Source organism: Oncorhynchus clarkii, chromosome 31, assembly GCF_045791955.1.
Source record: "Oncorhynchus clarkii lewisi isolate Uvic-CL-2024 chromosome 31, UVic_Ocla_1.0, whole genome shotgun sequence".
NCBI classification, from domain to species: Eukaryota; Metazoa; Chordata; class Actinopteri; order Salmoniformes; family Salmonidae; genus Oncorhynchus; species Oncorhynchus clarkii.
In genome coordinates, this window is record NC_092177.1 from 20,322,091 (window position 1) to 20,342,383 (window position 20,293).

At 44.5% G+C, this 20,293-nt stretch overlaps 1 protein-coding gene across 1 annotated transcript in view; it reads left to right on the top strand.

Annotated features, from left to right (window-relative positions):
• LOC139390625 (AF4/FMR2 family member 2-like) overlaps window positions 1-20,293 on the top strand; it is a 274,611-nt gene that overhangs the window by 74,590 nt on the left and 179,728 nt on the right. The window contains exons 3-4 of the mRNA XM_071137875.1: window positions 4,877-4,927; window positions 5,550-6,527. Coding sequence (XP_070993976.1) covers window positions 4,877-4,927; window positions 5,550-6,527 — 1,029 coding nt within the window. The remainder of the gene's footprint in view (window positions 1-4,876; window positions 4,928-5,549; window positions 6,528-20,293) is intronic.

Below are 20,293 nucleotides of genomic sequence, written 5' to 3' on the forward strand. Positions count from 1 at the left end.
ACAGCCCTGCTCCAAACCCAGCAGCCCAGGGCTCATTCCTTCTTTACACAAGAGCCCTTTGTGCCCTGTCGTTGCACTCACTGAGAACGACAGCGTCTGGGAGGTCTACAAGTGCCCCTTCAACATCACACTCACTAAAAATACTGAGCCCTCACCGCATGACTTAAATAACCTGTGTGTGCTTAGGCTCCCCTTTGGAGGACATGCTGACAGTGGATAACAGACTACTGCTTTGGGCTGGTTGCTGGTTGGTCAAACACAGACTGCTGTTACAGTAGGGTTCGGTCTATGCTGCCTGATCTGTTTGAGGCTTTTCCGTCTCTGGCTCCTGAAATTATGACTGACCTGATACAAATGTCACTCCTTAGTTTGTATCACTCCTCGTTTGAGATAAACATTTGGACACATCCAGGACTTTGAAAGACCCTAGGTCGTTGCTGTAAATGCCATCCAGTTGTCTGTTTAGATATCCCAAACACTTGTTGAATCCCTCCCTCTCTCCCTGTGCCCCTGTGTCCTAATAAACTGCCCCATTTCAGCCCTTATGTCAAACTCTGCCATCACTGCTCAGAATCCACTCCAATGACAGTAACTGGGGATAGTTATCCATTTGGGTGAGCTAAAATGCAATTATTTTTGGAACAACAACTGCATAGCCATTAGAGTTTTATGGGAGACAAGGTTGGTTAGGGGTGATGTAGACAGAAGTTTAGCCCTAGCTGTCAAGTCCTGACCGTAGAGCCGCCCTTCACTCCGGAGTTGCCAGAGCCGCCCTTCACTCCGGAGCTGCCAGAATCGCAGCCCCTCAGTCGAGAGGCGCCCCTCAGTCCAGAGGCGCCCCTCAGTCCAGAGGCGCCCCTCAGTCCAGAGGCGCCCCTCAGTCCAGAGGCGCCCCTCAGTCCAGTGGCGCCCTCTACGAGGGTCTTCAGTCCGGGGCCCGCTGCGAGGGTCCCCGCTCCAGAGGCGCCACGTAAGTGGGCCAAGACTATGGTGGAGTAGGGTCCACGTCCCGCGCCAGAGCTGCCACCGCGGACAGATGCCCACCCAGACCCTCCCCTATTGGTTTAGGTTTTGCGGCCGGAGTCCGCACCTTTGGGGGGGTACTGTCACGTCCTGACCATAGTTCCTTTTTTATGTCTCTGTTTTAGTTTGGTCAGGGCGTGAGTTGGGGTGGGCATTCTATGTTGTGTATTCTAGGTTTTGTATTTCTGTGTTTGGCCTGGTATGGTTCCCAATCAGAGGCAGCTGTCGATCGTTGTCTCTGATTGAGAACCATACTGAGGCAGCCTGTTTTCCCACTATGATTTTGTGGATAGTTGTTTTCTGTCTTTGTATCCTTACCAGACAGAACTGTTTCATTCTCTTTTGTTGTTTTTGTCATACAGTGTTCAGTTTCTTTATTAAACTGGTCCGATGATTCCTATTCTTCATCATCAGACGAGGAGGAGATTCGTTACACTAGCTGGCATCCTCTACGGTTGACAGGTCAAAGGTTAACCACCCAGAAGATAATTCCCCCTCACAGCATCATGTCTCTTCATGCTCCACACCATCCCTTCCCCGGACCATCAACCATTATTTGTTAATTTACTTTTATGCTGTTAACCAGGAGTTGTGCAAATACACAGGCTTATGCTTCCTGAGTCTGACGTAGTGTTGTACTATTACTACACCACAGTCCTCTGTGATACCAAACGCTGCTACACTGTACGCATGTATCTTTTCCCTTTGTTGCCTTTCAATAGCCAAATTATCTCCCTATACAGAAAACAAATTGACAATTTTATTGTATGACTGAAATGAATCTTCATTTGCAGTTATTTTCAAATATCTAGTGACGTGTTTCTGTTATAATTTCTGTTTATATAGGGTGCATTTTAGCATAATGCATGTTTTATTGCAATTTTTGTACATTCTTACTAGGTTCTTACACATACAGTGCCTTGCGAAAGTATTCGGCCCCCTTGAACTTTGCGACCTTTTGCCACATTTCAGGCTTCAAACATAAAGATATAAAACTGTATTTTTTTGTGAAGAATCAACAACAAGTGGGACACAATCATGAAGTGGAACGACATTTATTGGATATTTCAAACTTTTTTAACAAATCAAAAACTGAAAAATTGGGCGTGCAAAATTATTCAGCCCCTTTACTTTCAGTGCAGCAAACTCTCTCCAGAAGTTCAGTGAGGATCTCTGAATGATCCAATGTTGACCTAAATGACTAATGATGATAAATACAATCCACCTGTGTGTAATCAAGTCTCCGTATAAATGCACCTGCACTGTGATAGTCTCAGAGGTCCGTTAAAAGCGCAGAGAGCATCATGAAGAACAAGGAACACACCAGGCAGGTCCGAGATACTGTTGTAAAGAAGTTTAAAGCCGGATTTGGATACAAAAAGATTTCCCAAGCTTTAAACATCCCATGGAGCACTGTGCAAGCGATAATATTGAAATGGAAGGAGTATCAGACCACTGCAAATCTACCAAGACCTGGCAGTCCCTCTAAACTTTCAGCTCATACAAGGAGAAGACTGATCAGAGATGCAGCCAAGAGGCCCATGATCACTCTGGATGAACTGCAGAGATCTACAGCTGAGGTGTGAGACTCTGTCCATAGGACAACAATCAGTCGTATATTGCACAAATCTGTCCTTTATGGAAGAGTGCCAAGAAGAAAGCCATTTCTTAAAGATATCCATAAAAAGTGTTGTTTAAGTTTGCCACAAGCCACCTGGGAGACACACCAAACATGTGGAAGAAGGTGCTCTGGTCAGATGAAACCAAAATTGAACTTTTTGGCAACAATGCAAAACGTTATGTTTGGCGTAAAAGCAACACCCTGAACACACCATCCCCACTGTCAAACATGGTGGTGGCAGCATCATGGTTTGGGCCTGCTTTTCTTCAGCAGGGACAGGGAAGATGGTTAAAATTGATGGGAAGATGGATGGAGCCAAATACAGGACCATTCTGGAAGAAAACCTGATGGATTCTGCAAAAGACCTGAGACTGGGACGGAGATTTGTCTTCCAACAAGACAATGATCCAAAACATAAAGCAAAATCTACAATGGAATGGTTCAAAAATAAACATATCCAGGTGTTAGAATGGCCAAGTCAAAGTCCAGACCTGAATCCAATCGAGAATCTGTGGAAAGAACTGAAAACTGCTGTTCACAAATGCTCTCCATCCAACCTCACTGAGCTCGAGCTGTTTTGCAAGGAGGAATGGGAAAAAATGTCAGTCTCTCGATGTGCAAAACTGATTGAGACACACCCCAAGCGACTTACAGCTGTAATCGCAGCAAAAGGTGGCGCTACAAAGTATTAACTTAAGGGGGCTGAATCTTTTGCACGCCCAATTTTTCAGTTTTTGATTTGTTAAAAAAGTTTGAAATATCCAATAAATGTCGTTCCATTTCATGATTGTGTCCCACTTGTTGTTGATTCTTCACAAAAAAATACAGTTTTATATCTTTATGTTAGAAGCCTGAAATGTGGCAAAAGGTCGCAAAGTTCAAGGGGGCCGAATACTTTCGCAAGGCACTGTAAAAGGCCTGGCCTGAATATAACAGTAATGTGTTGCACATTAAATAGAATGTTGCCTTTTAGGCAAGTCATGAGTTTGGGGGTGGTTCTGCCCTTTGTCTGAAATTCCCCGTGTGACTGCATTCTATTCTGAACTACCAAAATAAATAAAACAAAACAATAATAAAACAAAATAAAACAGTTATTACAACAACATATATTTTTTTAAGAGGGCTCATGAGTTTAGCTTTATTTGGAGGTTTTCAAAAAATTAAGGTTTACCACTGAGAGATATTAGCTAGAAGAGAGTAGTGTGTTAACAGTCACATATCACTATTGATTAACAATACAGTTGAGCAGATTATACACTTAGTGAGATCATCCCATTGGTCTACTATATCCCACAGTGTGACTAGATTATACACTTAGTGAGATCATCCCATTGGTCTACTATATCCCACAGTGTGACTAGATTATACACTTAGTGAGATCATCTCATTGGTCTACTATATCCCACAGTGTGACTAGATTATACACTTAGTGAGATCATTTAATTGGTCTACTATATCCCACAGTGTGACTAGATTATACACTTAGTGAGATCATCCCATTGGTCTACTATATCCCACAGTGTGACTAGATTATACACTTAGTGAGATCATCTCATTGATCTACTATATCCCACAGTGTGACTAGATTATACACTTAGTGAGATCATCCCATTGGTCTACTATATCCCACAGTGTGACTAGATTATACACTTAGTGAGATCATCTCATTGGTCTACTATATCCCACAGTGTGACTAGATTATACACTTAGTGAGATCATCTAATTGGTCTACTATATCCCACAGTGTGACTAGATTATACACTTAGTGAGATCATCCCATTGGTCTACTATATCCCACAGTGTGACTAGATTATACACTTAGTGAGATCATCTCATTGGTCTACTATATCCCACAGTGTGACTAGATTATACACTTAGTGAGATCATCTCATTGGTCTACTATATCCCACAGTGTGACTAGATTATACACTTAGTGAGATCATCCCATTGGTCTACTATATCCCACAGTGTGACTAGATTATACACTTAGTGAGATCATCCCATTGGTCTACTATATCCCACAGTGTGACTAGATTATACACTTAGTGAGATCATCCCATTGGTCTACTATATCCCACAGTGTGACTAGATTATACACTTAGTGAGATCATCCCATTGGTCTACTATATCCCACAGTGTGACTAGATTATACACTTAGTGAGATCATCCCATTGGTCTACTATATCCCTCAGTGTGACTAGATTATAAACTACTGTCTTTTTATACTGACAGACAGAAGCTCCCAGTCTATCCACTTTGGGGGGGACCAACAACCTAAACAAGGTATCTATTATCTATAGATCCACACTAAGAATGCTTGTTTTAATCACTTGTTTAATACATGTTAATACACCAAATGTGCCCTCTTAAGATGGATTTCTGAACGTGCTTTATACAGGACTATAGTTTAATACAGTTTGTAAGGTTTGTATTAGACTCAGAGAGGGGCTACTTACTTTTTCATTTTCCTGAGTTGCTTTTAATGTACAGCCTAATCGTCTTGCTCACTAAGGCATGATTTCACCCTTTTCTATGTATGCACGCATTCACACACACACACACACACACACACACACACACACACACACACACACACACACACACACACACACACACGTGCGCGCGCACACATACACACACACACACACATACGCGCACTCACACGCGCATACACACACACACACACACACACACACACACACACACACACACATCCTTTCACACACACTGCCTGAGTTCCTGTCTGTCTGTAATTAGGTGTATCTCTGATGACCTGCTGCTCTCTGTCAGTTGTCAGAGTAGTAGGGAATGATAACCTTGGGGAGAGGACTAGAGGCTGTAACTAACTATACATCTCACCATCTCTCCTCTATCACTCTCTCTGTCTCTGTCTCTGTCTCTGTAGACAAACAAAGGTGACGCCCTGGCCAACCGGGTGCAGAACACCCTGGGGAACTACGATGAGATGAAGGAGCTCCTGACCAGCCACTCCAACCAGAGCCACCTGGTGGGCATCCCCAAGAACTTTGTTCCCCAGACCCCTGGCCCCATGGAGAAGCAAGACCAGCCCAGCTTCTTAACCAAGGGAGGCCAGAGGGGGAGCAACAGGGTGGGCACAGGGAACCATACAACCTCCATGCCCCCTCCTCCCTCCTCTTCTTCTCTGACCAGCTCCAGCCTGCTGCACGGCCATCAGAGCTCCAAGAAGTCCTGGTCCTCCGACTGGTCCCGGGGAGCCCACTGCAGCACCCAGGGGGTGGAAGGTCAGGGGGTTGGGGGCCAGGGGGTCCATGGGGTGGGGGGCCTGGGGGTCCAGGGGGTGGGGGGCCCATCCTGCAGCAGGGGGAAACACTCCTTCACCCATGAGCAGCAGCAGCAGCCCCAAAGACACGAGGAGCTGCTCATCTCACAGGGCGAGGTAGTGGACCACAGGGGAGACTCCAGCAGCAGCCCCTCCTCCTCCTCCACCTCCACTCTCTCCAGGAGGCACGGGGGCGGGCAGCTGCAGGCCCCTAAGGCCCCGTCATCGGCCGAGCATGGCAGCTACAAGGACAGCAACACTCATGTTAAGTCTCCCCTGGAGCAGGAGCCGGGCTCCCACGGGGCCAGTTCCCCAGTGGCCTCTACCTCCCTGCTGCCCAGTGGCCTCTCCACGCCCACCTTCCCGCAGGGTCTGCACGGCAAGCCCAGCGCCGTGCAGCAGCAGAAGCCTACGGCCTACGTGCGGCCCATGGACGGCCAGGACCAGATGCCCCTGGACTCCCCGGAGCTCAAGCCTCCTCTGGAGGTGGTGGATGTGGGCTACAGCAACCCAGCTTTTGGTAGCACCATCACCAGCTCCAAGAGCAAGCTGCCCAAGCTGACCCTGACACAGACTGGGGAGGTAGGGACCTGCATGATTCCCATGACACTACAGTACACACACACAGGCTTGGAGACCGATATTAAGTGCTGGGGAAAGGCCATTTGTTCTGTGTTAGATCGGCTGGCAGTAGGAAGGGGAAACAGGTTCAGCCAGATAAGATTGGTCTGTGACTTTCCCTCTGTTTTTCATTGAGTCCTGGCAGAGACTGAGCTTGACATAGTGGAGAGACCTCATTAATAATCAGCTGTTGATTTTTCCTCCTCTGGCGGGCAAGGCTCCTGCTCCTGAACCCAGCCAGCTGAGGGGCCACAGGGTTAAGGGGCCTTCCCTCCTTTTATCTAGTTCACCATACATACATACATACATACACACACACACGCACACGCATACACACACACACACACCCACGCACACACAATCCCTCACTATGAAATATTCATCTCTGAAAGTAAATCACTCCTGATTAATAGCCATTTTAGTTCACATGGGCTTGTTTCACTTATTCATGTAACCAGTTCTGACATCTTAAAGTAATTGTTTTTTTGTTTGTTTTAGCCTACAGATTTTGGCTTGTTCCCTCCCACAATATTGTAGGTATTTGGCTTGTTTCCTTCCACAATATTGTAGGTATTTGGCTTGTTTCCTCCCACAATATTGTAGGTATTTGGCTTGTTCCCTCCCACAATATTGTAGGTATTTGGCTTGTTTCCTTCCACAATATTGTAGGTATTTGGCTTGTTTCCTTCCACAATATTGTAGGTATTTGGCTTGTTTCCTTCCACAATATTGTAGGTATTTGGCTTGTTTCCTTCCACAGTATTGTAGGTATTTGGCTTGTTCCCTCCCACAATATTGTAGGTATTTGGCTTGTTTCCTCCCACAATATTGTAGGTATTTGGCTTGTTTCCTCCCACAATATTGTAGGTATTTGGCTTGTTTCCTCCCACAATATTGTAGGTATTTGGCCTGTCATGTATACAAGCAGCATATGATGAATGCAGTTCAGGACAGATAATGACTGGTTATTATTTTTGAACAGTTAAGGACATATGTTGAATGGTTATTACTTCAGAACAGTTCAGGACAAATAATGACTGGTTATTATTTTGGAACAGTTAAGGACAGATGATGAATGGTTATTACTTTAGAACAGTTCAGGACAAATAATGACTGGTTATTATTTTGGAACAGTTCAGGACAGATGATGAATGGTTATTACTTCAGAACAGTTCAGGACAAATAATGACTGGTTATTATTTTGGAACAGTTAAGGACAGATGATGAATGGTTATTACTTCAGAACAGTTCAGGACAAATAATGACTGGTTATTATTTTGGAACAGTTAAGGACAGATAATGACTGGTTATTATTTCGGGAACAGTTCAGGACAGATAATGACTGGTTATTATTTTGGAACAGTTCAGGACAGATGATGAATGGTTATTACTTCAGAACAGTTCAGGACAAATAATGACTGGTTATTATTTTGGAACAGTTAAGGGCAGATAATGACTGGTTATTATTTCAGAACAGTTTAGGGCAGATGAGGAATGGTTATTATTTCAGAACAGTTTAGGACAGATAATGAATGGTTATTATTTCAGAACAGTTTAGGACAGATGCTGAATGGTTATTATTTCAGAACAGTTTAGGACAGATGCTGAATGGTTATTATTTCGGAACAGTTCTGGACACTGTAAAGTAACACTTGTTTGTAATTTCTGGAGGTTAAGGCAGAGTCTTGTTTGATTAGCATCAACAATACATTTTCCGTCCTTGTAGCCTCTTAGCTTGACACAGTCAGACCATTTTAGTCTGAAGTCAGTTGTGATCTGATGGCTTGTCATGTCACTCCATTTGTGTGTTAGCAACACAAGCAGGGCTGAGAGTCTATTGTTGTGACGGCTTTAGCCTCAACTGTTTATCTTGTACTAATGTTGGGAGGCAAGAGATGTTAATTTTAATGCCGGGGGCATTTGTATCCGCTCTCAGCCAGTTGCGTGCTGGAGGATATTTTTGAACCAGACAAAGTAGAAGCTTTGCAGGTTAACATGATAGCCATCCTAATGTGTTCTCACCTGAGGTCACTCACTCATTATTTTAGAAAACTCTTTCCACCTGATTGGAATCCACTCCATTTAATCGTGAACATAATTAGCCAGGAAGCACACTCTCTCCCCTCTCTCCCTCTCTATTTAGAACAGCACATGGGAAGAAAATAGCTACGTGGGAGTGATCCAATGTTAAATATTCAAACACAATTTGTCCCTTACCATTATAAGCCCAGACAGTCCAAAGTGAGAGTGGGTGCTAATTTAGTATACATTGGGGCACCTGGCGGTATATTATAGATCCTCAAAGATGTTGACAGAGGAGGCCATGGCTAAGACTAAGGCTGGAAGAATGAAGGTCTTCATGGAGCCTCAGAACTAAGATTGACCTCACCCACTCTGCTCACCAGAAATTAGGATGAATTTACCTCAATTATTCAATTAGGTCATTAATTTCAACCAAATTCATGTTTTTCAAAGTATTTGAATAATGATGTTTTGTGACCAAGTGATCAGTGACGCAACTGCACATGCTGTTCTTTGTGAAATTGGACTTCATTTCTCCTGTTCCAACTCTTTACCAATCAATCTCCTATAGCCTCTGGCCTCGATCCTTCCCAAGATCCTATCTGTGGCCAGCCTCACTAATTGAGCCACCATAAAGGGGTGGCAGGTAGCATAGTGGTTAGAGTGTTGGGCCACTAAATGAAAGGTGTCTGGCTCGAATCCCCGAACAGACAAGGTAAAAATCTGTTCCCAGGTAGGCAGTCATTGTAAATAAGAACTTGTTCTTAACTAACTTGCCTAGTTAAATAAAGACTATGACATGTGGGAGGCCAGGCAATACACTCCAACAAAGAACTGTGTTTGTAGTACGCTTCCTGTTACAGGAGGATGCTGGGAGGGCTTGAAATACAGTGTCTTCTGTGAGACTTACTCATCTATGCACCATATCCCAATATAGCTAACCAGGAAATAAGTAGATAAGCAACAATAAACAAGACATGATTTAACAGGATATGATAACAAGATATGATTTAACAGGTTGATACATGGGCAGCCAACCAGATGTTCCCTTCTTTTAATAGTGTAGTCTAAGGCCATTCCCCGCTCCAAACTGCAGTATCTTGAATCTTGAAAGCATATGGCGCAGTTACACCGTACAGTTAACCATATAGCCGGGCTGAAGACCTGGGGGATTTGTAGAGCTCCTCATCGTGTCCTGGATGCAGCCAGCTCAGAGAAAAATGGAGATGGATGTTGTTATTGGATCGGGAAGGGAAGCAGGGTTGGGAGGGGATGAGAGAGACCCCCTGTAGAGCAGAGCGGGGCCCAGCTGGGGAGAGAAGATGGGGGGGGGGGGGGGTAGAGATGAGCGCCATCTCCACTCGCTCACTGACAGATGAGTCACTGGGTAAGCGACGGGGAGGAAGAGAAAGATGGAGATAAAAAGGGAGCGAGAGAGAGTGACTGAAATTGAGAGACACGCAGAGTTAGTCAGAGCGAGACAGGCAGACTGAAATAGCATGGGAAGGGGGTAGAGAGAGAGAGAGAGAGAGAGACAGAGAAGAGGAGCTTCCTTTTAAATACCTCTCATGAGAAGAGAAAACATCTTCAAGGACATTGATTTGATTTTGCTTGGCTTTGGTTTGTTAAAAGGAGTAGATTCTGTTGAGCTTCCTGTTTGGCTGTTGTTTTGGCTACTTATTATTCTGAGGTTTATTTATCCATTTTTCTCAACAAGGCGTAGAATAACTAAAGCCTGTAAAATCCTCCCAGGCTGCGTTCTTTCTGATGTTTTCAAGGTCCCACCTGGATAGCCTGTGATTTAGTGTATGTGGAAATATGCATACTCTTGGTAATTACTCACTGCTCATGGCCGTGTGCTAGAGCCCATCCCTAACACTACACAGCCCGTTGTTGTTGTTTTAAAGCTTAATTAGATGATCTTATCCTCCAGCTCCTCCATCTAACAACCTCCTCTTCTCCCTTTACAAGCCCAACCCTCTGAAAAGAGAAGAGAGATATCACTGTTCATCCCCCTTTTAAATTAAACGGGTGTGGAAGAGGATACTTGTTCCCCTTCACGGGCATGAAATGTTCCTCTCATCCTCAGCTCTGCTACTGGAAAAACTATTTTGACAGGTTGAGTGTCTACTCCCAGAGTGATAAGGGTGTGCTAAATGGCTTAGGAAGCATCCTGTTATCACTGAGGCTATTGATTAGTGGATTAGCTGCATTCACTGCAAAGTCAGAAAGGACCGGGCCAGCCTCTGTGTCATAGAGGAGTATGAAACATTGACAAGCAGATAACACCTATTGATCCCTCCTAAAAACAGTTATTGCACCAGGCATTACAAAGGCTTTATAGATCGAATAACCTTATTGCTAGCCCCGCTAAGCAGAAGATTTGAGGAGACAATGAGAGGTTAAGAGGGTGCTCCTCTTGATGGTTATGGAAGAGATAGACTAATTTTTAAAATGTATGCAGTGAGGATTTGTTATTCTTTTTTTCTCAAAGCCCATGAGACATTCGATATTTATGGAGTGGTATAAGCCTTGAGGCTTGAATATTCAGTTTACCTGAGTGGACTTGCACGTTGAAAAGTGAATTCTGTGCATTGATAATAGTGAAGAAGAAGAGGCATATTGTATAGACCTGTAATGTGTAACAAGTTGCTGGTGGTCTAGTTTAGAGCATCATGATGTAATGACTATCAGTTTGTAGGGGCTGTGAATCAGAGGAGGAGTCTGTTTCCCTAATGTCTGTCTGTCAGTCAGCCACCCATCAGACTCCAGACTCCTGTCTGTCAGCCAGCCACCCATCAGACTCCAGACTCCTGTCTGTCAGCCAGCCACCCATCAGACTCCAAACTCCTGTCTGTCAGCCAGCCACCCATCAGACTCCAGACTCCTTCTGTCAGCCAGCTACCCATCAGACTGCTGTCTGTCAGCCAGCCACCCATCAGACTCCAAACTCCTGTCTGTCAGCCAGCCACCCATCAGACTCCAAACTCCTGTCTGTCAGCCAGCCACCCATCAGACTCCAGACTCCTGTCTGTCTGTCTGTCTGTCAGCCAGCTACCCATCAGACTCCAGACTCCTGTCTGTCAGCCAGCTACCCATCAGATTCCAGACTCCTGTCTGTCAGCCAGCCACCCATCAGACTCCAGACTCCTGTCTGTCAGCCAGCCACCCATCAGACTCCAGACTCCTGTCTGTCTGTCTGTCAGCCAGCTACCCATCAGACTCCAGACTCCTGACTGTCAGCCAGCCACCCATCTAACTCCAGACTCCTGTCTGTCAGCCAGCCACCTATCAGACTCCAGACTCCTGTCTGTCTGTCTGTCTGTCTGTCAGCCAGCAATCAATCAGACTCCAGACTCCTGTCTGTCAGCCAGCCACCCATCAGACTCCAGACTCCTGTCTGTCAGCCAGCCACCCATCAGACTCCAGACTCCTGTCTGTCAGCCAGCCACCCATCAGACTCCAAACTCCTGTCTGTCAGCCAGCCACCCATCAGACTCCAAACTCCTGTCTGTCAGCCAGCCACCCATCAGACTGCAGACTCCTGTCTGTCAGCCAGCCACCCATCAGACTGCAGACTCCTGTCTGTCAGCCAGCCACCCATCAGACTCCAGACTCCTTCTGTCAGCCAGCCAACCATCAGACTCCATACTCCTTCTGTCAGCCAGTCACCCATCAGACTCATCAGATAGACTGAGTGTGTGAGTGAGAGTGTACTGTGAGAGACAGTGTGTGAGACAGTGTGTGTACTGCATGGCCCTGTGAGAGACAGTGTGTGTACTGCATGTCCCTGTGAGAAACAGTGTGTGTACTGCATGGCCCTGTGAGAGACAGTGTGTGAGACAGTGTGTGTACTGCATGGCCCTGTGAGAGACAGTGTGTGTACTGCATGGCCCTGTGAGAGACAGTGTGTGTACTGCATGGCCCTGTGAGAGACAGTGTGTGTACTGCATGGCCCTGTGAGAGATAGTGTGTGTACTGCATGGCCCTGGCCCTGTGTTTGGGCCCTTCATTTGTCTCATCCAGTATGCTACATGTGGGGACAGGGATTCACTCTCATTACACTGATAATTGGAGAGTATTCACACAAGAGCAAATCTGTCCTCAGTTTAGCCATGTTTCCTCTCCCATACCTGAGCCCAGAGCAGATCTGTCCTCAGTTTAGCCATTTATCCTCTCCCATACCTGAGCCCAGAGCAGATCTGTCCTCAGTTTAGCCATTTATCCTCTCCCATACCTGAGCCCAGAGCAGATCTGTCCTCAGTTTAGCCATGTTTCCTCTCCCATACCTGAGCCCAGAGCAGATCTGTCCTCAGTTTAGCCATTTATCCTCTCCCATACCTGAGCCCAGAGCAGATCTGTCCTCAGTTTAGCCATTTATCCTCTCCCATACCTGAGCCCAGAGCAGATCTGTCCTCAGTTTAGCCATGTTTCCTCTCCCATACCTGAGCCCAGAGCAGATCTGTCCTCAGTTTAGCCATTTATCCTCTCCCATACCTGAGCCCAGAGCAGATCTGTCCTCAGTTTAGCCATTTATCCTCTCCCATACCTGAGCCCAGAGCAGATCTGTCCTCAGTTTAGCCATGTTTCCTCTCCCACCCTGCCTGCACATGATAACAGCCCTGATTGCTTTTAGAGAGCAGTAATAAGTCACATTGCAGCCTGGTAGGGATTCTCTCATCAGAGCAAAAATGGAGACCACAAAAATGGTATTGAGATATTATTGAAATCAAATTCTTGAATAATAATGGTATGTTTCAGAGGCAGTATTTTTAGGCCTGTGTTTTGGGGACAGCCTTGTGTTATGGAAAGACTGGAACAGTAACTGGATGAGTCCTTTTCTCAGACAGACAGTATGTCCCACGCTGACCTGCCCCTGGTATCATGGGGCAGAAGTCTTTATCTTCTGTTCTGTGGAAGCAGTCTCCCTCACCCTCTCCCTCCCTCCCTCGCTCGCCTACACACTGGACAGACAGGAAGTCAGTAACAGGAACATTTGATTATGCAGTGATGCCAAGACTCACAGAGAGAGAAGGAGAGCGAGAAGGGGGGATGAAGTTAAAATGAGTTTCCCCCGAACCAAGCCTTTACCATCACCTTGAGCCTGGAGTCACCCTGCCTGGAGTCACCCTGCCTGGAGTCACCCTGCCTGGAGTCACCCTGCCTGGAGTCACCCTGCCTGGAGTCATTTGTCTCGCTACACAGGAAACTGTCCAGATACACTCTAGTGTCCCCTCCTTAGGCTGTCAACACATATATTGGTCAGCTCACTCAATACAGGGTTTAGGTAGGTCAAATAAAATGCCTAGCCAGGCTGTGACTAGAGCAATACATTCTATGTTATTTTAGCTCCATATTCAGTCATTTGAATGGATGATAATGAACCTAGTACAAGAGCATTTTGGATGTCATCAACATTTACTTGGAGCACTGTTTTTCCCCTCAACCAAATACACTTGCAGAACTTGCCTTTATGCCCACGTTGCTTTTACTTTAACATTTCAATCATAAAATACACACCATGCCCACAAACTTTTTTTTCTTGGATTTGGCTTTGAAGTTGGGGTTTTGTGAAAGGGTAAATGTTTATTTTTCTGTGTCATGGAAGAGGTGTTTACTTGGTGCTTATGCTTTGTTGAGTGAACCAGAGTAGGACATCATCCTTACATGACAGTGTAATTGGAGATGGCAAGGAGGTATTTGTCACCACAGTCAGCTGGTTGGCAGAGGAAAACAGAGAGGGAGAGAGAGGCTGTGGGCGTTTGGAGAGTGTTTGGAGAAACTGGGATTAAGGGGCTGTTGAGTGAGGAGAGAAGAGGGCCCAGTGAGCCTCCAGGAGTGATAGATGCCAGCTGACCTCTCCCTTGATCTATACTGTTTACAGATCCATTATATTTAGTTTGGGGCAACAGGGTTTCACTGTTATGTATCTCAATACCAGGCTGATCCTAGATCAGATTATAACTACTCTAAACTTTACTCAACCATTGATATAGCCCCTTCCACCTGATCTTGAACTGACCAGAATCCACAACATAACAGCCTTCATCCAGACATGGCAGATCAGCCTCCGTTGTGGTATATTATAACGCCTGTAAGCTTCATGCTAATGACTCTCTAATGTGACAAATGAGAACAGAAAGGCACCTGGATCAGAGGAGATGTTAAAAAACATATTTACATATAATCATTTATATAATTTATGGGAAGCCTAGGGCATCCGTAGGTGGGCCTGGTGAGAAGCAATGGAAATTGACAGCGCTGAGTGGTGGGTGGGAATTAGGTCACCCACTAGGGCTCACAGACACTTCCTGGTTCCTTACTCCACCGCGTTTCACCCAGTCATGCTTGATGGGCTCTTCCCATCCGCCTCTGTTTAAAATCACTTCAGATTTCATTTGACTTCATTAATGTGAGTCTTTGGTGCAAATGTACTGATATAGTGGGTAATGTGGCTAATAAACATAAAGCATGTGCAATAACACAGTCCCAGCAGACCCCTCACAAACAGGGAGGAGAGAAAGAAAGGGGAAAGCCGAGATGATTATCACAGTGGAAGAATGGATCTGATAACAGAAACCTAGAGGTTGAAATGGGCTATTGTGCTTTTTATCCATACATTGTATGTGCTCTATATTCTTCTTCTTCTTCTTCTTCTTCTTCTTCTTCTTCAGACTTTGTTCACAGCTTAGTGTCTGAATGTGCCATGCTTTCAAATAATCTATATCTGATTTGTGTGTTCATTTTTACATACTATCTACTACCGGTCAAAGTTTGGACACACCTACTCATTCAAGGCTTTTTCTTTATTTGTACTATTTTGAACATTGTAGAATAATAGTGAGACATCAAATCTATGAAATACCACATATGGAATCATGTAGTTACCAAAAAAAGTGTTAAACAAATAAAAATATATGTTATATTTCAGATTCTTCAAATAGCCACCCTTTACCTTGATGACAGCTTTGCACACGCTTGGCATTCTCTCAACCAGCTTCACCTGAAATGCTTTTTCAATAGTCTTGAAGGGGTTCCCACATATGCTGAGCACTTGTTGCCTGCTTTTCCTTCAGTCTGCGGTCCCAGTCATCCCAAACCACCTCAATTGGGTTGAGGTCGGGTGATTGTGGGGACCAGGTCATCTGATGCAGCACTCCATCCCTCTCCTTCTTGGTCAAATAGCCCTTACACAGCCTGGAGGTGTATTGGGTCATAGTCCCGTTTAAAAATAAGTGATAGTCCCACTAAGCACAAACCAAATGGGATGGCATATCGCTGCAGAATGCAGTGGTAGCCATGCTGGTAAAGTGTGCCTTGAATTCTAAATAAATCACAGACAGTGTTACCAGCAAAGCACCGCCACACCATCACACCTCCTCCTCCATGCTTTATGGTGGGAAATACACATGCGGAGATCATCCATTCACCCACACAGCGTCTCACAAAGACATGGCGGTTGGAACCAAAAATCTCCAATATGGACTCCAGACCAAAGGACAAATTTACACTGGTCTAATGTCCATTGCTCATGTTTCTTGGCCCAAGCAAGCCTCTTCTTCTTATTGGTGTCCTTTGGTAGTGATTTCTTTGCAGCAATTCAACCACGAAGGCCTGATTCACACAGTCTCCTTTGAACAGTTGATGTTGAGAAGTGTCTGTTACTTGAACTCTGTGAAGCAGAGGGCTGCAATTTCAGGCTGGTAACTCTAATGAATTTATCCTCTGCAGCAGAGGTAACTCTGGGTCTTCCTGTCCTGTGGCGGTCCTCATGAGAGCCAATTTCATCATAGCTCTTGATGGTTTTAGCGACTGCACTTGAAGAAACTTTCAAAGTTCTTGAACTTTTCCGTATTGACTGATCATGTCTTAAAGTAATGATAGACTTGTCTCTCCTTGCTTATTTTTCTTCACATAATATGGACTTGGTATTTTACCAAGTAGTGCTATCTTCTGTATATCAACCCTACCTTGTCACAACACAACTGATTGACTCAAATGCATTAACTTCTTGGTGACAGGGGGCAGTATTGAGTAGCTTGGATGAATAAGGTGACCAGAGTAAACTGCCTGATGCTAGTAAAATCCCAGATGCTAATATATGCATATTATTAGTAGTATTGGATAGAAAACACTATGAAATTTCTAAAACTGTTTGAATGATGTCTGTGAGTATAACAGAACTCATATGGCAGGCGAAAACCTGAGACAAATCCAACCAGGAAGTGGGACATCTGAGGTTTGTTGTTTCATTTAAGTGACTGCCTATCAAATATGCTCTGTCTATGGGGCCAGATTGCACTTCCCAAGGCTTAGAGCAGATGTCAACAGTCTTTAGAAAGTTGTTTGAGGCTTCTATTGTGGAAGGGTGTCGAATAAGAGCTGTTTCAACAAGTGGACTAGGCTGAGGCCAGACTCAGTTGGACTAGGCTGAGGCCAGTCTCAGTTGGACTAGGCTGAGGCCAGACTCAGTTGGACTAGGCTGAGGCCAGTCTCAGTTGGACTAGGCTGAGGCCAGACTCAGTTGGACTAGGCTGAGGCCAGACTCAGTTGGACTAGGCTGAGGCCAGTCTCAGTTGGACTAGGCTGAGGCCAGACTCAGTTGGACTAGGCTGAGGCCAGACTCAGTTGGACTAGGCTGAGGCCAGTCTCAGTTGGACTAGGCTGAGGCCAGACTCAGTTGGACTAGGCTGAGGCCAGACTCAGTTGGACTAGGCTGAGGCCAGACTCAGTTGGACTAGGCTGAGGCCAGTCTCAGTTGGACTAGGCTGAGGCCAGTCTCAGTTGTTTACTGCCCAGTCACGCGGGTGCGCCGTTCCTTATTTTTCCTCTGTAATGAATATTATTGAAGATTTATTATAAAAAGACCCTAAGGCTTGATTGTAAACATCGTTTGACATGTTTCTACAAACTGTAATGGAACTTTTTTGACTTTCCGTCTGGATTTTGCGCTCACGCATTGTGCCTTTGGAATAGTGAACTAAACGGGCGAATAAAACTGAGGTATTTGGACATAAATATGGACGTAATCGAACAAAACAAACATTTGTTGTGGAAGTGGGAGTCCTGGGAGTGCATTCCGACGAAGATCCGCAAAGGTAAGTGAAGATTTATAATGCTATTTATGACTTTTGTTGACTCCACAATTTGGCGTGTAACTGTATGGCTTGCTTTTGTGGCTGAACGCTGTTCTCAGATTATTGAATATTGTGCTTTTGCCGTAAAGCTTTTTTTAAATCTGACACAGCGGTTTCATTAAGAACAGGTTTATCTTTAATTCTATGTAAAACATGTATCTTTCATCAAAGTTTATGATGAGTATTTATGTTATTTGATGTTGCTCGCTACAATTTAACCAGATTTTTTTGGAGGCATTTCTGAACAGGGCGCCAATGTAAACTGAGGTTTTTGGATATAAATATGAACTTGATCGAACAAAACATACATGTATTGTGTAACATTGAGTCCTGGGAGTGTCATCTGATGAAGATCGTCAAAGGTTAGTGATTAATTTTGTCTATATTTCTGCTTTTTGTGACACCTCTCTTTGGTTGGAAAATGGCTTAATGCTTTCTGTGACTAGTTGCTAACATAATGATATGTTCTGCTTTCGCCGAAAAGCCTTTTTGAAATCGGACACTGTGGTTGGATTAAAGAGAATTGTATCTTTAAAATGGTGTAAAATAATTTTAATTGTGAGATTTCTGTTGTTTTGCATTTGGCGCCCTGCAATTTCACTGGCTGTTGGCGAGGTGGGACACTGGCGTCCCAAACAATCCCAGAGAGGTTTTAAGAAGGAAAGAAATTCCACAAATTTACTTTAGGAAGGCACACCTGTTCATTTATATCTATTCCAGGTGACTACCTCATGAAGCTAGATGAGAGAATGTCAAGAGTGTGCAAAGCTGTCATCAAGACAAAGGGTGGCTACTTGAAGAATCTGAAATATAAAATATAAAATATGTTTGTTTAACACGTTTTTGTTTACTACATGATTCCATATGTGTTATTTCATAGTTTTGATGTCTTCACTATTTTTCTACAATGTAGAAAATAGTAAAAAATAAAGAAAAACCCTTGTAAGTAGGTGTTCTAAATCTTTTGACCGGTAGTGTATATGTACAAAACCCCTCCAGGCTTTCTGTATGCATTACTCTATGTACCTAAAATTCAATAACAGCTTTATTTGAAAATCTATATTTACTTATCGGAAAAGTAAATAGATCAACAACATGATAGTAAGACGACTGTTAAATGATTCTCGAAGGGAGCGTGAGAATAGATCAGTCCCTCTTTATCCTAAGGTCAAGACGCCGTTTCGGTCTTTACATGTCAAGATTGTAACTGTCAAGTAACACTATTTCACACGTTAAATTATCTTTTCATTTGAAACATCAAATAAATGTCTATTATGGAATGTTGTATGCGCTGAATTTGTATGCGCAACCCAAGCACCAGCACTATGATCAGTAGTACTGTGAAAGCTGTTAAATGTAAAAACAAGTCTGCAAACAAGCACACACCCTGGCCTCACAACGGCATTCAATAGTGTGTTGAGTTGTCATGATATCCTGAAGGGAGTTTCCTAGACAGCAGGATGTCTTTAACGGTTCTCTGCTCTGAGAATGAACACTGGATTGAACCTGCTGGTCACAGACAGTCCTCTCTTTGAGACCAAACAGCACTTGTTCACAGTCCACTTTAAAAGACCCTAGGCATCTGTTCATAGACGAGGCCAGGACTGAGAACAGTGTCTTCAGAAGGCCTCTCCTCAGCCATATCTCCAGAGATAATGAGCTCCGTTCCTACTGTGGAGCCACCTGGGCACCAGGCATGCCTAGTCCTCCAGAAGGACGGGAACCTGGGAGGAAAATGCCCCCCGCCCACCCCCCACCCCCCCCCCACCCCCCGCCCACCCCCCACCCCCCCCAGACAGATCTTAATCAAGAAGGAGGTTCTCTCTCCTCAGACGTGTCGCCCGCACGGCCGACTGGATTAACAGGCCAGATGACTTTTATAGTGAACTATATAGGGACAAGATGCATCCTCTCTTCTTCTCCATGGAAAAGGAGACGTTATTAGGAGGCTTCCCCATTAGAAGTAACAGCTGGGATCATTTGCATAATACCCAGCAGAAATCTTTTTCCCCTGGCTGCTTGTCAACCCGAGAGAAGAAAAAATAAAATAAAATGTATTTCATTAGTCCTGCCACTAGAATAGCAACATTGCTGCTGCTTCTTATTGAAAAATCAACGTAGGATTACTTAATTTTTACTTAATTGCTACTCATAGATCAATATATTTTGTTTGAGATTTGGTCGTCTCGAAATGCCAAAATGATTTGAAGTGAGAGCACGACTTAGTTATTAAGTATGTATCTCTCTCTCTCTCTCTGTGTCTGTCTATGTTATTCATCTGAACTGTTGCTTCTCTCTGTGTGTGTCTGTATGTCTGTGTGTCTGTCTGTCTGTCTGTCTGTCTGTCTGTCTGTCTGTCTGTCTGTCTGTCTGTCTGTGTTATTCATCTGAACTGTTGTTTCTCTCTGTGTGTGTCTGTATGTCTGTGTGTCTGTCTGTATGTCTGTGTGTCTGTCTGTGTGTCTGTGTGTCTGTCTGTCTGTCTGTCTGTCTGTCTGTCTGTCTGTCTCTCTGTCTGTCTGTCTGTCTGTCTGTCTGTGTTATTCATCTGAACTGTTGTTTCTCTCT